Below are 19443 nucleotides of genomic sequence, written 5' to 3'. Positions count from 1 at the left end.
GTACCTCTAGCTTGCTTTAACACACATTATTTATATCATTTATCCGTCTTTTGTAATGAATTGCAATATTTAAGAAGGGCTGAGTGCTTACTGTACTTAACTGGATTAATGTTAATTTGTTAAATCAGAAATGAACTATAAATATATTTTTAAATTACTACAACAACAGCTATATATTTGAATGTTTCTTGCAGATCAATCAAATGGCCACAGCGCCTGACTCCCAGCGTCTGAAGCTGCTGAGAGAGGTGGCAGGGACAAGGGTTTATGATGAGCGCAAAGAGGAGAGCATTTCGCTCATGAAGGAGACAGGTAAAGGCTTCTTAACACATTGTTTCACACTGCCATGAAAAATCTTTGTTCTACTTTTTTCTGTTCATGTTTAAGGGATTCTGTCCCAAACAGTTGTTGCAGCTGTTTTTTTTTAACAACCTCATGTGTTTGTGTTCTCCAGAGGGGAAGCGAGAGAAGATCAATGAACTGCTGAAGTACATTGAGGAGCGTCTGCACACCTTGGAGGATGAGAAGGAGGAGCTGGCTCAGTACCAGAAGTGGGACAAGATGAGAAGAGCCCTGGAGTACACCATCTATAACCAGGAGCTGAATGAAACCCGCGCAAAACTGGATGAGGTAACACACTCAAGAAATGGAAAAAAAACATACTGTATCCAGAGTAATGCCTTGTTTCCACCGAGTAGAGCCGGTCGGAGTGGTTTGGTCCGGGTATTTTGGCTTTCCATTTGCCCAAAGTTGGGTAGGGTATGGATATAAGCGAGCCTAACCGCTCTAAGTTGCTCCTATTTTCGGTACTCCTCCGTTGGGGTACCAGCCGCCTGAAAGGGTGCCGAAAAGTTGAAGCTACACACTGCCGTCCGTTGATTGGTCGAAATAATAGCCCCTTTTACACAGCCAGTGAAAGCCAGGAATATGCCGGCCTTTCGGCCCTCCCCCCAGCTGTGTAAATGCGACAGTTGCGGAACGAGGGAAGAAAGGTGCGAGTGATCGTTCCGGGAATTTTACTACCTCGGGGGGTAGTAAGATTCCCGACACGATCAGTTCCGCCTCTCTGTTTAAATGCTCCAGCTTGTTGTTGCGGAACAGGGGGGCGTTTGACGTTCCATAGTCTACGTTCTAAACATGCGACCATGTTAGCAGTTGAAGGACGTGTGTTTAACATTAACCACGGCGGCCTGATGTCCCGTAAAAATCACCAAATAAAAGGAACGGTGTATAATCTAGCTGATCATAAGGTCCGTTGCTCAATCCAAACCCCCGCGCTTCATTTTGCAGAGTGTATGAGTCTATTTCTGCCCAGGAGAAGTTGTACAATGGAAAGCTAGGCTAGGCTAAGTAAGGGATAAAGTATAGCGAACGGGTCACTTGCTAGAAATAAAGACCGACAAGCTGAAGCAGGAGCCCGACGCGCAGCGGAGGGCTCTTGTTCAGCTTGAAGGTCGACCTAGTAACGGGGGAATAGTCTGCTCGCCCCGCTAGACTGTCTGCTTCAGCTGACTGAAGGCTCGGGCTCAGCTGTTAGCCACAGCTACTGTTTTGCTAACACATTCCGCCGCCGCTATTATTATCCTTACTGAGCGTATATCCACACTTTATTTCTGTCTACAGTAACGTGACTTCACACACTGTGTGTATGTGTGTGTATGTCTGATTGGCAGATCGCTGCCCTCACAAAGAGACTCGCTCACAACCAACCTGTCACACACACACACACACACACAGAGGTGAAGCGGTCGGATTGATTTAGTCAGTTTGGTTAACTGTCCCAGTGATGTTGGACTCAGCGCGTAGCGAGATCAACTGGCACATCGTGGGGACAGTAAAATACGGCCCTCTTACTGCAAGCTCCAGCACTTCTGCTCTCAATTCACCGGCCATTGTTGTTGTTGTAAAGCAGCTGACCGGCGCGGCGCTAAATGTTTACGTCACACCTGACGCTGTTTACAAGCACCTCTTTCATTCCGGAGCGCTGTGTAAAAGGGACTACTGATGCGCCAGCAGGCTGGCGTTGCTTGGTTCTGTGTAAATAACACAGAAGCAAGCAAAGCCGGCATATTGGAGTGATGTTGTTCCGTCAATATGCCGCAATCTCTGTGTAAAAGGGGCTAATCATTTCTGCTGTGTGTAGTCACCTCGGCAAGAGTGAAGCAAAAAATGTGAGCACAGCACTGTTTATTGTTTGGTGTTTTTCCTCGTCATTAAATTAAAGTCGGCTACACTCGTACCTGCAAACTCGTCGCTTTCCGGCGATATTCGCCGTTTTGAATCAAAATATATGACCCACGTGAATCGTATAGATCCGAAGAGTTTTTGTTTTTGGGTGGGGGGGTGGTAGCGGCAGCGTTAACGGGCAGGATATTCCCGACTATCATTTTATCCATCAAACCACAGAGTTTTTTCTGAGCGGCGGCTCACTCGCTCACACTGGCGAGGTCTCCCGGGAATTTTCACTGTCACAGCAATCGACTTTGCCTTGCTCGGGCCGTCGGGCGGAGGCTTTGTGTGAAGGTGACTTAACCCTTGGAACTCTGGTCACGCAGCATTGCGTCATTTGACGTGCTGATCACGTGATCACGTTCGATCCGATGCAGCATATAAACTAAGGCGGGGACAACTTCGCCGACGGTGTGTGTCGAAAGTACTGGCTTAAAGCTACAGTATCTCACAAAAGTGAGTACACCCCTCACATTTCTTCACATTTTTCTTTATATCTTTCCATGGGACAACACTGAAGAAATGACACTTTGATACAATGTAAAGTAGTCAGTGTACAGCTTGTATAACAGTGTAAATTTACTGTCCCCTCAAAATAACTCGACACACAGCCATTAATGTCTAAACTGCTGGCAACAAAAGTGAGTACACCCCTTAGAAAAAATTTACAAATCGGGCCCAAAGTGTAAATATTTTGTGTGGCCACCATTATTTTCCAGCACTGCCTTAACCCTCTTGGGCATGTAGTTCACTAGAGCTTCACAGGTTGCAACTGGAACCCTCTTCCACCCATTTATGACAGCATCACAGAGCTGGTGGATATTAAAGACCTTGCGCTCCTCCACCTTCTGTTTGAGGATGCCCCAAAGATGCTCAATAGGGTTTAGGTCTGGAGACATGCTTGGCCAGGCCATAACCTTTACCCTCAGCTTTTTTAGCAAGCCACTGGTCGTCTTGGAGGTGTGTTTGGGGTCGTTATCATGTTGCAATACCACCCTGCGGCCCAGTTTACGAAGGTTGAGTGCACGTGGTCAGCGTCGTACACAGAAGTTGGCTTTGGAAAATAGACGTATGAGTGCTGCCAGCATTGCTGAAGGGCTTGAAGGGGTGGGGGGTCAACCTGTCAGTGCTCAGACCATACGCCGCACTCTGCATCATACTGGTCTGCATGGCTGTCATCCCAGAAGGAAGCCTATTCTAAAGATGATGCACAAGAAACCCCACAAAAAGTTTGCTGAAGACAAACAGACTACGGACATGGATTACTGCAACCATGTCCTGTGGTCTGATGAGACCAAAATACATTTATTTGGGTCAGATGGTGTTAAGAGTGTGGAGCGGCTACCAGGTGAGGAGTACAAAGACAAGTGTGTCTTGCCTAGAGTCAAGCATGGTGGTTGGAGTGTCATGGTCTGGGGCTGCATGAGTGCTGCCAGCACTGGGGATCTACAGTTCATTGAATTCTAACATGTACTGTGACATACTGAAGCAGAGCATGATCCCCTCCCTTCATAAACTGGGCCGCAGGGCAGTACTGCAACATGATAACGACCCCAAACACACCTCCGAACGACCACTGGCTTGCTAAAGAAGCTGAGGGTAAAGGTTATGGACTGGCCAAGCATGTCTCCAGTCTTAAACCCTATTGAGCATCTTTGGGGCATCCTCAAACGGGAGATGGAGGAGCGCAAGGACTCTAATATCCACCAGCTCCTTGATGTCGTCATGAATGGGTAGAAGAGGGTTCCAGTTGCAACCTGTGAAGCTCTAGTGAACTACATGCCCAAGAGGGTTAAGGCAGTGATAGAAAATAATGATGGCAAAACAAAATATTGACACTTTGGGCCCAATTTGGAAATTTTTTCTTAGGGGTGTACTCACTTTTGTTGCCAACAGTTTAGACATTAATGGCTGTGTGTCGAGTTATTTTGAGGGGACAGTAAATTTACACTGTTATACAAGCTGTACACTGACTGCTTTACATTGTATCAAAGTGTCATTTATTCAGTGTTGTCGCATGGAAAGATATAATGAAATATTTGAAGAAATGTTAGGGGTGTACTCACTTTTGTGAGATACTGTATATGCCAGTCTTTGTTTCATTTAAATTGACCCAGTATAACCAGAGATATAATGGTTTGAAGTTGATACATATCTATTTTATTTTCGCGGACTCAAAAGTATGAGAATTCGATGGTCGCGCGGCCATTATTTTGTCATTTTACGATCAGAAAATTATGCCGGAAACTAGTTCCTACTCAACAGGCTGCTTTTACCAGGGAGGAGAGGAGGAGGGGCAGGGGTTGGCGGAGTGATACGAAGCTACACCAAAAGAGACGAAGAAGAAGAGTGACAGGGGGCGGGAGCTGTGCGGGAGTCTCTCTATGCGAGAGAGAGACAAGGCTGCTAGCTAACAAAATTGACAGACACGAGAGGAAGATTGAGAGGTACTGAGAGGTTTGAAGATAGACTACTGAGAATGTTTTAGTCATATTGAAGAAAACTTTGAACGTGAGTCAAGCTATCAGCTTGTTCTTTGACATGAAGGAGTCAATCATTTGGACATTTGGACCCCCCCCCCCTAGAAGAAGGGTCGGGTGTTTGTCACCTTTTTCACCTCCTATGAGTTTGCAGGTCTGTACACTGTGTCTCACTGCTACGATGTCACGTAGCTGCCGCAGCCAGCACTGGTCGCTCACTGTCTCTGTCGGCTTGCACCGAGCTCTGTGCATTTACCGGCGTAATACGCTAACAACACAGGGGGAATAAATAAAGAAGCGGCTGGTTTGAACAAGCAAAAACGAGAGACCGCTGGCTTGACCACAGTTCTTCCACAGCCCGATAGTTTGACCCATATTCTGGCGGCGGCTATCGCAGTCCAGCCTAAACCCCTCCCTACCAGTAAGGGTAGGGTCGGCGGTGGAAACAACACAGATTTTCTTAAAAGCGAGCTGTCCCGCTCTGAGCCGCTCCGACCCGACCCGCTCTACTCAGTGGAAACGAGGTATTATATACTGAAAGCCATCATTATTGATATGACACATGCAAAGTGTATTACAGGATATATAACTTAAATGGGCTATACCAAGTTAAATGTCATTTTGAAGCCAGGTATCCAGCAATTTGAAGGTAAACTGGTAGGAAAAAGTGTTCCTTGTTTTAAATACAAATGCTACAATTGACTTACTATGGCCTGTGCACCAATGTTGTATCCAGCTTCAATAACATGACTTTTGTGTTTTGCCTGTTTTTTTTCCCCAGCTTTCCTCAAAGAGAGAGACCTGTGGAGATAAATCCAGACATCTGCGCGATGCTCAACAAGATGCCAGAGACAAAGCAGAGGTAAAATCTTGCAACATCAAATAAAAATATGGTATTAGTGATGGGTGAAGAAAAATATTGGAATTACCCCTCAACATTATTTCTAAAAAGTCACAACATTTATTCAACATTATTTTTTTAAAGCCCAGATATCTCAAATTTTTTTAAATAAAAGAATTATAGTGTGCTACACAGTGATGATGGAATGGTGATAGTAAGGACTGAGAGATGATGGATGATGTCACCAAACTGTAGTCGGCACATTTCTAAGACCTTTGACACACAGAAATAGAATACAGAAACTACTTCTGAATATCTCTCTCACCGCTTATTTAATGAGAACGCAAGATAATATTTTACAAATAATTGCATTCATAATTAATTTCCATTTTGAACAAAATTGTTAATAAAAATTGAAGAAAATAAAATAATCGCTCGAGAGGATGTCAAACTTTTGTTTCTTCATTTTTGGCTGCCTTTCTATAGGAGACGGAGCGCGTCGTTCGAGAGCTGAAGTCCAAGATCTCGGCCATGAAAGAGGAGAAAGAGCAGCTCTCGTCTGAGCGCCAGGAGCAGATCAAGCAGCGGACCAAGCTGGAGCTGAAGGCCAAGGACCTGCAGGACGAGCTGGCAGGCAACAGTGAACAGAGGGTACGGAAGCCTCCCGTCTGCGTCACTGTGCACAACAACACTCCCTCTCCCCCCTCCCTGTGCCGTCACGTCACCCACTATACTCATTCCTGTTACCAGTTGGAAAGAGGGCTACTTGTGCAAAGTTGCTTTCCTCTTCAATTTAATTATTTTTTTATATATATATTAGGGCTGTCAAGCGATTAAACAAATTAATGTAATTAATTACAGGCTCTGTGATTAATTAATCAAAATTAATCGCATACTTTAATGACACTTTTATACCAGTTTATAAACAGCTGTATAGCCTACTACAGTTTGTTTCTCTCTCTCTCACTCTTGCTCTCCGTCTCTTGTAACTTCTGTCTCCTCCCCCTCAGCCAGCTTTATACATGAACTAGCGCTGAATTTTCTCAAAAAAAACAAGCAGACTAAATGACGACTTTCCATCTCCCACAACAGACAGCGCTGCACTGCCACCGATGAATGCCTATGCAGATTCATTCAGCATTTTCGTACTCATAGGCAAAAATATTGACACACACACACGGGGCGGTTGTCCGTTTATGCGAGACGGCTAGCAAACAAAATTGAGACACACGGAGGAAGATTGTACTGTTTTGAACCTAGGCTACATTGTTGCACCCACTAAATCAATAATGCACAGACAATGCGGAGAATAAAGTAAGATGTCTTCCTACCTTCATGCTTATTTGCCCGAAGCATCCCATAAACCGTCCATAGAGCCCTTGGCCCCTATTTCCCCTGCTTCTCTCTTTACTTTTCTCCCTTTTACCCGCGCGCCCGGGCCGGCAGGCTACAGGTGCAGCTTCGCACCACTTTTGCACCGGGTCAAAGGGCATTATAGAAGTGCGATTAATCTGCGTTAATTTTTTTTAATCGCGGTAATTTTTCTGTGATTAATTAATTGAAATTAAAGCGTTAATTTGACAGCCCTAATATATATTTTTTATATATCATTTATGCAGTTTATAAAATGTTTTTGAATAAATAAGAGTAGGGATAATCAGAGAACAAAGTGAATGTATTGGAATAGTTTCTTATTTCTGACAGTAGTAAGACACATTCCCAACAAAAACAACATGTTTGGCTGAATTGAATCTTTCAGTAGACAGTTTACTGGTCCAACAGTAGGATGGAACAGAGGAAGCAGCATCCTGTGTATCAGACTATGCCACCAGCTCCACTATTCATTGCTCCCAGCGGTCCATGAGTTTGTGTGTACAGAGCTGGCATCCACTGTTCTCCGTATGGCCTTGTGTTCAGTGTGTGTTTGTGTGCACGTTCTGTGTGAAGATGGTCATATTACAGAATGGCTTTATTGGCTCAGTCTGTGTGTGAAGCGTGATGCAGGGCTGTACAGTGCGACAGTTTTGATCACATTTGCTATTAAATTTGATCACGTGCGATGATGAATACAAGTCTACTCGTACTAGTGCGACAAGTTGCTAATGAGGAGATACTATCTCATTTAGACACAAAGAAAGGAGTGATGCACACCACTGCTTAGAAGGCTCTACATTAACACTCTCCAAAAATCGGGTAAATGTATTCTTAGGCGAGTAAGTAGTTGAGTCCACCCGCCACTTAGGCTGGTGAAAGATGTGTGGTCAGGATCTATGCTCGTGCGGCGATTCTAGCGTTGAATAAACTTCACCAACGTTAAAAAACGGAAGGACACAGCTCTTTTTGTTTTACATTAAACGCAGTTAAGTTACTGCGTGTGCAAACATACCATTTCCTATGCGCCTTCACATTAAAAGCATGTTAATAGCCAAACGTGAGTTCACTTTTATTTTGAAGCAGATAAGAACAGGAAGTTAGCACTCACAGCCCCACAGTGCTCTAGCTTGAAAGGCAACTGGTCCTTCAGCTGAAAAAATTCACAACAACCTATTAAATTTATCCTAAATTGTACAAATGTGTATACTAGTTCATAGGCTATGTCCAATGGTTTAAAGTTTGGTTTTAATTAAAAGGGAATGTTATAATCAAATTATTGTTATTATTAAATATAAAATAATGGAAATAATTCAGAATCAGCTAAATTTGCTATTGGCAGGTTAAATCTTTTGTCTAAATTGCAATAATTGCACCCTTATTCATTTTTCTACAATTATTACTGCAGAATAGGATATAATATTGATTGATAATCTCAGATGAGACCAAGATAACATGCTCAAAGGTAATTAGAGCGAAATGCAAGGGTTAAGGTTATGCAAGTTTTCGATCCTACTTTTTGTGCTACAAAAAAAAAATGTGCTACTGAATTTTTTTGCTTGCTAGCACCAGTGCTACCACCTAATAAAATAAGCGTACAGCCCTGTGATGGCTCCCAGGCAGCATGCTTGCCTGTTGGTTGGATTAAACCCACCTGGCTACGGCTGGCATCGCATCGGCCAACATTTATTGGAGCAAAATGTGAAGCCAGGGGAGCAGGACTGCGTCACTAGTTGCAGAGGGTTCTGATTGGAGATGACAGACACACAAGGGAGAAAGTAGAGGTTTTCATAGACACCTGTGGGATGACAACCCACCATCACCACCCACACAGAAAAATCTGTCAAAATCAGTAGTCAACCAGGCAGGTCGGCTGTCGGAGGGGATTCAGGTCTAAGCTACCAATTAAGACTTGATAATGCAGTTTGAAGACAAGCATTTAAGATTTAAGAATTTTTACCTAGTGCGTCCTATTTTTATATTTTTACCTTTTTGTTTATTTTCCCTGTAGTATCTCCAGTCTTTTAATACAAGCAGCATCAGTTTTCAAGATGAGAACTGGGAATTTATTGTTATAAATTACAGTGTTTGCTTATTCATATATGTATTTTTATACAATAATAATAAAGTAAGTACATGCTATACTAATAAAAAAAGAAATCTACACTGGGTTCACAGATTTTGCCATTGACTCCAAAGCAGTACTCAAGTGAACCTCCAGTTCCAGACGATGCTTTTATTTTCTGAATAGATATCTATTCTGCACCATAGATAGTCAGATTATATTAGGATTTTTTTTCCCAACATTTGGTAGTGAAAAGCATCGAGTACTGTTAGAGATGTCCATGGTTAACCTGTTAACTGTTTAGAAGATCTTTAACCGGTTAATACTAAAGGTTAAACGGTAATAAAAAAAAATCATCTTAATTTCTCTCAAATCCGGATTTATTTTGATACCGCTAAACCGGAGGTAAGAATGCGAACTGTCGGCAAAGAATAAAATAATTAGTGTAGGCTACGCTCAACTTTATAAAAATGCACATTTCAGAGTGGCCTTTTATTGTGGACAGTCTAAGGCACACCTGTGCACTAATCATGATGTCAGATCAGCATCTTGATGTGGCACACCTGTGAGGTGGGATGGATTATCTCAGCAAAGCAGAAGTGCTCACTATCACACATTTAGACAGATTTGTGAACAATGTTTGAGAGAAATGGTACAATTGTGTATCTGGAATGAATTTTAGATCTTTAAGTCCATCTCATGAAAAATGGGAGCAAAAACAAAAGTGTTGCGTTTATATTTTTGTTGAGTGTAGATTGGCTACTGGTCCCTGACTTGTTTTTAAATTAATATGCCGGTCCTTGGAACAAAAAAGGTCGGGAGCCCTGCTATAATGCTTCATGTATTTCACTATAAATAGGCTACATTAAATCTTAACGGTTAACCGGTTAATAACCATTAATTCTTGTTGGTAACCGGTTAAAGAAAAAATTCTAAATGGTCATCCCTGAGTACTGTATTTGTGTATAGTTATTACGTGTCAAACCCACTATTCGTATGGGATCTGAACAAAATAGGAACAAATTTTAAAAACTTTTTTTCAGTCATTTTGTTTTAGAATGATCTGTAGCAATCGTCCATAAGCTCAAACTTCTCCAAATGTTTAAACTTAGCTGTTGTGGAATAGGATATGAAAATAAATATAGCTATAGTACTTCTTAACATCATCGTTCCATCTTCTTTCTCTCACAACTCCTCATCTGTAAGTTTTATATTTGCATTATATTTTTTACAATTTGTAGTGAAATGCCCATTGGTGCTCTTTCAGAAACGCCTGCTAAAGGAACGCCAGAAGCTGCTGGAGAAAATCGAGGAGAAGCAAAAAGAGCTGCAGGAGACTGAACCCAAGTTCAACATGGTGAAGGAAAAAGAGGAGCGGGGTATATCAAGGTAGACATTTTTTAACCTTTTATTTAAACGGGTAAATCCCATTGGCCCTCATTTATCAATCTTGCGTAGACCAGAAAAATGGGTGTACGTACATTTCCACGCAAATCTCGGCATTTATCAATATGGACGTGAGCGTAGGGTACGCTCAAATCCCACGCCAGCTCTCAGCTCGTGTACGCAAATTTGAAAACAGCTTGGACTCGCAGTGCAGGCTGTGCCGGGTAGCCGATGACTCTGTTGGACAATTATTAGAAGATAATACAAATGCAGTGTTTGCTCAGACCGAAATAAAGAAATTAATCACTTAAAAATGAGCAGCTTATGGTGTGCAACTGAGTAGGAGAGCTGATTCAATAGTGCGCACACCGGCCACTTAGGAGGGCTGCATGGGACTGCGTAAGGGCAGTTGTCTCCGTCTTGGAGCAGCTGGGGGGACACTGAGGCACGGGGGCTGCATTCATTCAAAATGTTAGCCTAAGTATTAAATATGTAGTAGACATACACTGCTCTTTATGATACAAAAAAATACACGGCACAACATTCAGCTTAACATTTTATTTATTTGACGCACTTTGTAGATGTTAGTTCCTCTTTTAATGTGTCATTAATGCTAAAGCGAGCGATTTATTTCCACCGTTAACCGGCACGTTGTTCCTATCTGCTGGTGGAGCAGGACGGTGGGCGCTCTCACAGCTGATCGCTGCCGGGTCGGCTTGTGCAGCTGACGGCCGGGCTGACCACTCGTGCCAAGCGCATGCTGTCATACAGTAAAACGCTAAATGTGTTATTTTTAGTTTTTAAAACCCTTTTGAATAGTGCTATCTAAAAGGGCCAATACATTCTAATCATTCAAATCTCTGCAGACGTGTATTTATTTTATGGGGACCATTATCGGACAGTTGGTGCGTCTTTTTCTCCTCCACCACTTATATTATGCCCGCAGCCCCGCACCCCCAGTTGGTTGCATTTCAGAACAGCAACACGCTTTTTTTAGTGGCGATTTTGAGTCACCAACGCTGTTGACCGCAGCAGTTATTTCCTTCCTAACTGCTGCCTTCTGTCGTTCTTTGATGCTGCTTGTAGGCTAATGCTCCGAAATGAAACTCTTTTTTTTCTACTTTCGCTGTTATTCTGTCAATTTCTACTTCAGGGAAGTGCCGTATTGCGCATATCCATGTCGTAAAACCTCTGGGCGAGGCCTCTAAACTGAGAAAATATAGGGGCGTGATACGCTAGTTTTCATCCGCCGCATTTATCAATAATGGCCTGGCGTACGCTGAGATTGGCGAGATACGCCTGTTTGATAAATCCCACGCGATACCTGGCGTAGGGAGGTATTTGCGCCAGAATCTGCACCAGTTTCCACGCAAAATTGATAAATGAGGGCCACTGAGACCGGAGACTCTTTTGCAAGGGAAACCTGTTCCCATTCCCATGTAACCATTCACACACGCATTCATACACTGATAGCAGGCTTACTATCAACATTCACACGAGGCAAGGTGGGTGAAGTGTCTTGCCCAAGGACACAACAACCATGACACAAGTGACAGGGTGGGGATCAAACCGCCAACCCTTCGATCATTCGATCACCAACCTGCTCTACCACCTGAGACACAGTCGCTCCAAGAATGACTCATTCTGAGCCAAAGCCCCTTGAGCAGCTGGTGACCAGAAGTTACTCCATGCGTCAATCATAAAAATTTTAATACATTTTCAAAGTGAGAGATCAAGATTTGGATGCCCATGAAAAATGTGTAGTTAATGCAGATGTGCTGTAAACCTTTGGACAGTCCTTCCCTTTCTTAATGTTCTCTGAAGGTCCCAAATGGATCGAAACCAGGGCTGACAAGGTTGTTAGCTGTGCCAATGTTTACATGTACAATTTGTTGGAAAATGAAGAGAATTGAAGCTATAGTGCGTAACTTTTTCATATAAATGAACGTCGGTTACATTCAAGCCATTACCAAATTAATTGAAACAAAGTCCATATCAGCTCCACAAAACTATCTGTATTTCTCAGTATGGCAGGGTTTACAAACTGGTCGTCTCACCCCCTGACACTGGCGCAGAAGCTCAGAAAAATCCCAAGAAGCGCCTGTTGTTTCACTTGTTGATTCTACTGCTAAGAAAAAACCTGGACAGGAAGCAGGAATAAAATCCAATGCACAATCATAGAAGGCTTACCTCATGTAGATGCGCCAGTAGTGTTGTTGTAATTACTTAGAATTTGTCATGGTGGCAACAGAAGTTACACACTATAGCTTTAAGTCAGCTCCATTGATTGGCTTCCTGTGTAAATGTGTCTTTTTAAATTTAAAATGTTGAAACTCTCTGTTTTGTGATTACTTCCAGACTGGCTCAGGCCACACAGGAGAGGACAGACTTGTACGCCAAGCAGGGCCGTGGCAGCCAGTTCACCTCCAAAGAGGAGAGGGACAAGTGGATTAAGAAGGAGCTCAAATCTCTGGACCAGGCCATCAATGATAAAAAGAGGCAGATCACAGCCATCCACAAAGACCTGGAGGACACAGAGACCAGCAAGGAGAAGAACCTCGAGCAGTACAATGTAAGACAACTTAAAGCTGACATACTGCTATTTCTCCAGTTAAAAGGATGAAAATGCTTCTGCCAATATTATAACCACAATATTATGGTCATTATACTTTTTTTGTAATGTGTTGTCATTTTTCTTTTGGTGTAAAAATATTTCCAAAGTGCTCAAATATTCAGATATTTTGACAACTTACTGTACACCAGGTTGCTATTGTGTTTTTTAATCTTTATAATTAACTCATGTCAATTGATATTGTCTCTGGTGGAATTGTAAAGACTTTATAATTTTTTTAAAGAACTGCTCACCTTTTGGCAGATAAGTGCTGCAACACATTTTCAAACATTTTTCTTTTAGAAACTCGATCAAGATCTAAATGAGGTCAAGACCCGTGTTGAAGAACTGGACAAAAAGTATTACGAGGTGAAGAACAGAAAAGACGAGTTGCAGAGCGAAAGAAAGTAAGAACCTCATCCTTTCTTGAACTTCATTATTTTAAAGTTCAACCTTGGCTTGTGCTCTTATTTTTCATTTGATTTTCTTTTGTATATATTAGGGCTGTCAAAATTATCGCGTTAACGCAGGGTGATTAATTTCTGGAATTAACGGCGTTAATTTTTTTAACGCATGTGCAGAATGATCCGCCCCGTACATCCCACCGGCTCTGTCCTACAGTCACTTTATAGACCCCTTACCGTTATCAACACGGCGGATGCGCGCGCTGCATGTTTGCAGAAAGAAAAATTGTTTGGCTGGTTGCCATGGTTACCCGTTTGGTTATATTGCAGTTGCGGTGTTTCTTTATAGGGCCATGGTGTTAAATAGCGATGTTGTCAGCTTACTAAAAACAGTTTATCAGCGAGTGATAACATTGGTTATGCGGAAACATTAACACTATTGAACGAGATACGTCTTAATGACCCATGCGCGTTGCTGGCAGTTGAGTAGATAAATGATGAGAAGAAATGGCCCCGACGACTTCAGTGGCCGGACTGCTGTTGGAGAGTGACAGTAAAGACCGGCAGACAGATAGACAGAGAGAGGCAGAGATGCCTTTATTTCATAATTTAGCTTTTTGATTTAAAAGTGATCATAACTAGCCGTGATCATCTGTTTTTAGACTGACTCCTGCTTTCGGGGCCGTTGGGCTCACGAGCCGACCAGCTTATCAGACCAGCTGTTTGAGACGGAGATGAAAAGGAAAGTGAAACTTATGGTGGAGCAGTTAAATAGTTAAATGAATAAATATTATAACCAAACACAATAATGTGTTGTGTTATCTGCTTTAGTAGCCTACAGTAGGCTAGCACATGTCGACCCCACTCGGTTTTCGTTTATTGATTTTTCCTAAATGGTATGATTTAGCCTACTTACCGGCTACACGTGTACACGTACAAACCCCTACTGCCTAGTCAAACCATAGAGTCAAACACAAGGGAAGAGGACGGAGATGTATAACGTGGGTCATTGTAAATAAGCCTCCATTGCTTTCCATTGCTATAGCCTCGTCTCCGGTCACTGTCCTTATTGTAAACATTTCACAACTCATTTAGCCTATGTAATTATACAGCGGTGCATTTGGGCATTTACTAGCTTTATCACCATTCAAACTAAAAATAAACGGTTTGTGCATCCAACAGCACAACAAGACATGATTGTGGCTCGTGTCGCTCTTGTCTCTTTCTGCAACGGACACGCGCAGTAGAGAGGGGAGTGACGCTGTGTGACGTAGACTGGTAAGGGGTCTATAGTTGTGGCTGACCCAGGATCAGTAGCTGCGCGCAGCCAAACATAGCAGCACGTTAGCCCATGCCGTGTTTTAAGGTCTTAAACTACTAACGGTCACGTCTGTGTCGGGGGCATAGATATACACTGTGTGCACAATTATTAGGCAAGTTGTATTTTTGAGGATTAATTTTATTATTGAACAACTACAGTTCTCTCGGTCAATCCAAAATGTTAATGAACCTAAACCTGAATGTTTACGAAAGTAAAAGTGAGGTTTTGTCTTTCTTACGAGAAGATATACGTTTTGCTATTATTAGGCAACTATTAGATAAACTAAATAAAAAAACTAAAATGTTCCCATCTCACTTGTTTATTTTCATCTGTTAAAGTAAGAATAATAAAACAACTAAAATTTTACAAATAAAAATTTCCGACATGTCAAAAAAAAAAAAAAAAATCAGTGACCAATATAGCCACCCTTCTTTTCAATAACTGTCACAAGCCTTCCATTCATGGAGTCTGTCAGTTTCTTGATCTGTTGACGATCAACTTTTTGTGCAGCAGCAACCACAGCCTCCCAGACACTGTTCCGAGAGGTGTACTGATTTCCTTCACTGTAAATATCCCATTTAAGCAGGGCCCACAGGTTCTCAATAGGGTTTAGACCAATTGAATTATGGTTTGGTAGGTAGGCCTATATATTTTAGTTTGATTTAAATTTACTTTCAGTAGGCTATTAAAACCATCATTTGGATTTTCAATTAATAAACATACTAATTTTAAATGTACATATCCACCTTCTGTCATTTATCTTATCCGTTCATACAACAATATACAGAGAAAATTCGAATTTTTCGGGCATATTTCGAATGGTAAAATTAATCGTGATTAATCCACAGAGTCCTGTGATTAATCTGATTAAAAATTTTAATCGTTTGACAGCCCTAGTATATATATCAGTGATTCTTGAGAAGTGGGACAAAACAGGGTGCAATGTTGAAAAAATACAAACCCTATGTTTAGGCAAATTAAATGACATGTATGTATCCAACATATACTAAGCTATTGAGCTAAGCTTTGACACAACTTCCCAGCTTTTGTTTTTTTTTACAGTCATTGGCCTATCACCACTGTCAGATTTCCTGTCTGACGGTGTTTACATATCTAACGTAATCCATACTTTTATGTTGTTTACGCCAAATTCTGAACCTGCCACCTGAATGTCACAATTGAAATCGAGACTCATCAGACCAGGCATGATTTTTCAATCTTCTATTGTCCAATAGTGGTGATCCTTTGAGATTTGTAGCCTCAGTTTCCTGTTTTTAGCTGACAGGAGGGGTACCCGGTGGGGTCTTCTGTTGCTGTAGCCCATCTGCTTCAAGGTTGGTCGTGTTTTGCGTTCAGAGATGGTATTCTGCATACCCTGGTTGTAACGAGTGGTTATTTGAGTTACTGTTGCCTTTCTATCATCTCAAACCAGTATGCCCATCCTCCACTGACCTCTGACTTCAACAAGGAATTTACGTCCACACAAATGCGGATCACTGGGTATTATTTCTTTTTCGGGCTATTCTCTGTAAACCCTAGAGATGGTTTGGACTGAAAATCCCAGTAGATCAGCAGTTTCTGAAATACTCAGACCAGCCCTTCTGGCACCCTCAACATTGCTATGTTCCAAGTCACTTAAACCCCCTTTTTCCCCCATTCTGTTGCTCGGTCTTAACTTCAATAAGTTGTCCCGTCCAGGTCTACATGCCTAAATGCATTGAATTTCTGCCATGTGATTGGCTGATAAGTTATATGTGTTAACAGGGTTCAACATAACTTTTTTTTCCTACTGGCCCGCCGGGCCAGTGGATCCGAGTTTTACTGGCCCCTTGTATATTTTCACTGGCCCTGCACACACTTTTTTTTTATTCATAATTTAGTGTCAATAATTATAATACCTGTATTAGAAAAATAAAGAAAAATAACCAGATCTAAAGGGAATATCTATACTGTAACAGTATAGATATTCCCTTTAGATTTGGTTATTTTTCTTTTAGTTAATTATATGAAATGTTGATATTGCTCATACACATAATATAAAACCAGGCAAACATATTGAATTAGAAGCCTACAACTGAAAGTATGTTGAAAGAGTGGGCCAGTATTTTAAAGTCCAGTAGTTTGATGGTTGTTTTTATTCTTGAATTTGGGAGGTTTAATGAATAGTTCACCTGCAGAAGTCATGTTCAAATATTTAAAAAAAAAATAAGAGATGAAGGTCTGATCATTCTTTGTGGTGTGGTAGGCTGTTTTTATTACTTTCTCTATAAGCATTAGGGATGTGAATGTGTCGACCGAATGACCGGTTTTCCACTTGCGCTCAAGTTGACTTTAAAAATAGAATAGAAATCCGAAAATCAGTGGGTTATGCCGTTTTTTTTGGGAGATTTCACCGTGTATGCGAGCGCGCTGCAGGAGTGTCACTTCTCCATGAAGTGTCAGCTTCACATAAGAGTCCGGTGTGGGACCATTTTTTCAAACTATTGATAAAAAACAATGCAGTGCAAAATATGCAGCATAAGTTAAACGCTCGTCTAAGACTATGACGTTAAATCACTAGAAACACACAATGCCTTCGTCCGATCACAGCAGCGTTTCACCGTGTGATCTCGCCAGCGAGTGAGTGAGCCGCCGCGCAGAAGAACTGTGGTTTGTGGCTAAAATAATAACCGGGGATATTCTCCCCGTTAGCGATTTCAATGGGAAAGACTTCCGCGATCTGATTGAATGTCTCGAGCCTGAAAACACAGTGCCAAACTGCGCGACTATAGGAACTGTACAGTGAGCGGAGTCCCTCCGTTCGTTTCTGTCTACAACCGACACAATCACCGGAGACGCATTCACAGCGTTTAAATAACGCCTCTCATTTGTATTACCATTGGGGCTTGGATGCAAATACTGTAACATTACGGCGGCAGATAAAGGAAAAGCGCAGTTATCATTTTCTGCACCTCAACCTCTGCTGTGGGAAGAAAGAAAGGGGGCAAAGCAAGTCGATTGATTTGTCGACTCGCAGGCGGACGGTAGGCAGCTCTGCCAACGGAGCGAGAGTGCACCCGGCCGCCTGTCAAATCGCCCACGCATCGGTTGTCCACTGGCCTTTCATTAAAAAATATATTTTATATTAGGTTTATTATATTGAGTCTTAAATAAACACTGCTTTCATTCCGACTCTCAACGCGCATTTCAATGAACCATGATATAGTCTACAAAAAGATACTGAACTGTGATTGGCCAGTCACTGGCCCGGGCGGGACAGTGACTGGCCAATCAACTTGCCCTGCATATGATTTTACTGGCCCCGGGCCATCGGGCTATACGTTATGTCGAACCCTGGTTAACAAGAAATGTAACCGCTGTATCTAATAAAGTGGCTGGTGAGTGTATTTGACATAATAATGATAAAATTAAATTTAAGGGGATAATTGTGCTCCTGACATTCTATTCTTAATCCCTAACAACATCTAAATCTTAAATATTTTTAGCTTTAAACATAACAGCAGTCACAAGCTTTAATATTTTCGTTTTTTTAAGCTTTAATTACGGCACGCATTCGCTGTGGCATCGTTTTGATGGGCTTATTTTTTTGCACATATGGTTGCTGATTCTGAAACTAGACCTGACCAACTGAAGCAACCCACGATCATACTGTACACTGCCACACAGGCTTGTATTGTAGGCACTAGGCATGATGGGAGCATCCCTTCATCCACCTCTCTTCTTACCCTGATGCACCCATCACTCTGGAACAGGGTCGATCTGGACTCATCAGACCACACATCCTTTTTCTATCCCACCCTAGTCAAATCGTTATGTTCTCTAGAAAATTGAAGCAATTTTTTCTTATTCACTGCATCAGTTCAGGTTAAATAACTTGTTGCGAGCTTAAACATATTAATCACTGCAGGTTGTATCCGATGGATGGCTCTTACATAAATCTAAGTTAAATCCAGGTGGTTTAACTTTTTTCTTTTTGCCAGGCAGTGTACATACCCCTCCAAAAGTATTGGAACATTGGGTCCAATTCCTTTATTTTTGCTGTAGACTGGAAACATTTGGATTTGACACCAAAATATGAATATGAGACAATATATCAACATTTCAGCTTTCATTTCCAGGTATTTACATCTGGATCTGATACACAACTGAGAAGATAGCATTATTTGTAAAGGAACACCACTTTTTTAGGTGAGCAAAAGTATTGGAACAGATAAACTTAAAATAAATTAAAGTAAATAAAACTTAATATTTTGCTGCAAATCCTTTGCTTGCAATAAATGCATCAAGCCTATGACCCACTGACATCACAAAACTTGCATTCTTCTTTTGTGATACTTTTCCAGGCTTTCACTGCAGCCTCTTTCAGTTGTTGTTTGTTTACTCTCTTCAGTCTCCCCTTTAGCAGGTGAAATGCATGCTCTATAGGGTTTAATGCCTCATTTCCACCGAGTAGAGCTGAGCCCTGTTTCAGGTAGCTGGTTTTGAGGCAACCCAGAGTTTGTTCGCTCTGAGTAAGTGGAAACTCTCGGTTTTCCGTTTCAGGTAGCAGGTTCAGCGCAACCGACAGTCAGTTACTGCGGCAACATACGCCGTGGGTCTAACCTGCTCGGGAGGTGGTTAGAGCTACCCTGCTACCCTGAGTTTGTTACGCTGCAGCTCCGACTGAAGAAAGAGTCACTGTTACAACGCGTCACTGTACAGTTTAAAGCAAAATCAATCCATAGAAATCTCCATC

The 19443-nt window shown here is 41.9% G+C and overlaps 1 protein-coding gene across 1 annotated transcript in view; it reads left to right on the top strand.

The window, feature by feature from the left end:
- Positions 1-19443, top strand: part of smc3 (structural maintenance of chromosomes 3) — a 54152-nt gene that overhangs the window by 3230 nt on the left and 31479 nt on the right. Inside the window, exons 8-14 of the mRNA XM_080029446.1 lie at positions 195-312; positions 455-630; positions 5491-5571; positions 6037-6201; positions 10254-10375; positions 12731-12944; positions 13287-13390. Of these exons, the coding sequence (XP_079885572.1) occupies positions 195-312; positions 455-630; positions 5491-5571; positions 6037-6201; positions 10254-10375; positions 12731-12944; positions 13287-13390 (980 nt within the window). The remainder of the gene's footprint in view (positions 1-194; positions 313-454; positions 631-5490; positions 5572-6036; positions 6202-10253; positions 10376-12730; positions 12945-13286; positions 13391-19443) is intronic.

This window comes from Ammodytes marinus (assembly GCF_949987685.1).
Source record: "Ammodytes marinus genome assembly, chromosome: 6".
Lineage (NCBI taxonomy): Eukaryota > Metazoa > Chordata > Actinopteri > Uranoscopiformes > Ammodytidae > Ammodytes > Ammodytes marinus.
This window is presented reverse-complemented; position numbering and strand designations above follow the sequence as displayed.